Source organism: Branchiostoma floridae, chromosome 19 (assembly GCF_000003815.2).
Source record: "Branchiostoma floridae strain S238N-H82 chromosome 19, Bfl_VNyyK, whole genome shotgun sequence".
NCBI lineage: Eukaryota > Metazoa > Chordata > Leptocardii > Amphioxiformes > Branchiostomatidae > Branchiostoma > Branchiostoma floridae.
Window position 1 is genome coordinate 15,216,295 of NC_049997.1, and position 2,151 is coordinate 15,218,445.

General features: G+C 42.4%; 2 protein-coding genes across 10 annotated transcripts in view; both read right to left on the minus strand.

The window, feature by feature from the left end:
• Positions 1-2,151, minus strand: part of LOC118407003 (SH3 and multiple ankyrin repeat domains protein 3-like) — a 140,939-nt gene that overhangs the window by 128,241 nt on the left and 10,547 nt on the right. The window lies entirely within an intron of this gene.
• LOC118406520 (zinc finger protein 862-like) lies at positions 344-2,055 on the minus strand. Its single transcript, XM_035806581.1, has 2 exons — positions 1,549-2,055; positions 344-1,339 (listed from the first exon to the last, which is right to left on the minus strand). Exons 1-2 carry the CDS (start codon positions 2,053-2,055, stop codon positions 629-631), a joined length of 1,218 nt encoding a protein of 405 aa, XP_035662474.1. The 3' UTR covers positions 344-628.

Here is a 2,151-nt window from a genome sequence, read left to right on the forward strand (position 1 = left end):
ATATATTATATCTAACTTATTCTAAGTCTGTATGTCTAGTACAATGCTAGTACAATGCAATTTGTATATTTTAATTCATGTATTCTAATTCATGTAAATGTATATGTACATGACAAAAATGAGACTTTTATCGAACTGAATGGCTTGTCAGGCCTCAAACTTAACTTTTTGCCCTACTGTCCCGCATTGTCCCAAAAAAAAATTTCAACTGTCCCGAAGTGAGGATGGACTGTCCCAACCCTATTTTCAGAAATTATCTATGTATTACAACAACTGTAAGTTAGAGTACAGTATTGCTGTGTAGGCTTATTGTCCATTGAAATAAAGTCAAAATCAACTCAGATTCAAACTTGTCTTGTCTTTTTTATTAGACAACAACAACAACTTTGGTACACAGTGTAACGTTAACAACACTAGTCGTTAGGACCACTTGTACTTTATCATGAAACAATACTTAGTGCCAGATGGGAAGAAAAGAATGAAATTATGCTTCAAATTGTCTCTATCTTTGGTACACAGACTGTGTACCAAAGCCAGAGACAATTTGAAGCATATTTTCATTTGAAGCATATTTTCATTCTTGACAGTGGTTGTAAACAAACAACAATATAATAACATACACTACTATCTAGTCTAGCAACTCTGGCCTCCTCATTCGCCTCCCCCCATGGTACCATTTCAAAATAGCAGCTTCAGGATCATAGTCAGCTACTGTAGGGCCATGGATTGAGATTTGAAGCAAGTTGTTCAACATCTCGTTGCTGAGAGAGGATCTCCAGTCTGACTTGATGCGTTTCATACTGGAGAATCCTCTCTCACAACAAGATGAATTCATAGGGATAACCAGGTAAATCTCTACCAGTACCTTCATGTGATCAAACTGATCGGGTCTCCCAATCGTGCCCTGCAGAAATCTCTGCCACAAGGTGCATGATGGTAGATGCATATAATGCCTGGTGACTACGAGCTTCAACTCCCGCCATTCCCTCCTAGCCATATCTGTTGACTCAAAATCCTCACATGAGTCAAGAATGGGCTGAAAGTGTGCCATGAATACTTCTAAGGCATCATTACCATAGGTTTGTACTTCAGCGACTTCATTAGGCCAGGTCGAATGGTTAAAGAGAGTTGAAGCAGCTTTCAGCACACCTTCCTCAAGATTGCCAAATCTAGTGGTCACAAAGTCACAGAAATCATCTATGAGGCGGTTAGTCATAGCCCTGAATCTGATGTCTTCCTGCTCATCCCTGGGACCTTGCAGCTTAACGTCAAGGTAGATGCTGTCCTCAGGTGGCCCAACATCATTCAGGAACTGCTGCAGCGAAGTTCCTGGAGTTGTCTAAAAAATTAAAACAACTTGCTATCAGTTCATGATAACTTTCTGCCAAACTTGAATAAGAAGACTTTGGGACATGGGCAGCTGAAAGGACAAAGAGTGCATTGACTTACTGCTATTGTTAAATGGCAAACAAGTCACCTTTTGAATGAAATTCACACACCACTGACCAGGAAATATTACTTCAATTTTGGAAAAAAATATTAACTGACCTGCATTTCCATCATGGCGAGTGTCACCTGCGATAGCCCGTCACTCACATCCTGTAAGGTAAGTCCGTCCTTCTGGAACAGTAGACTTGCTTCCCTGAGCTCATTCAGGACATCCACCATAAGGTGGATGAACTTGACCATCTTGAAGCGTGACAGCGATCGGTAGATTACTTTTGCTCTTCCACGCATAGTCGCACTAGCTTCTGTGTTGTTGTGATCATTGGCATGATTTTCAAAGTGTACCATGATGGCCTTGTAGTTTCGCACCAGTGCTTCCAGTGCCCTTGACATATGAGGCAGCCACCTGCAGCCATTGATGTTGCCCGGCTTGACTACCTGGACACCCAACAGTTCTCCAACAGCCCGAAGCTCCCTACTGGCTTTTGCAGACTCAGTGTAATGCTTGAAGATCGACTTTAGGGCCCCCTTTAGATCATTTAGCAAGGAAATGTTTCCTTGAAGGAGGTCTAAAGGCGGCCAGGCTCCCAACCGGTTGAGGTAACACATCCCCCCGGTTGATTACTGCCTGGAGGCAGAAACTGTTTTCCAGATTTAAGCCTCCCGAACCGCCGGTTTTTTCACAATCGGATGCAATAACCCGTC

Bases quoted from the DNA above. Each gene is read 5' to 3' on its own strand.
- LOC118406520 (XM_035806581.1), bottom strand. From the start codon at position 2,055: ATGTGTTACCTCAACCGGTTGGGAGCCTGGCCGCCTTTAGACCTCCTT. The intron at 1,340-1,548 runs GTCAGTTAATAT...TTAATTTTTTAG, and splicing joins TCGCCATGATGGAAATGCAG to ACAACTCCAGGAACTTCGCT.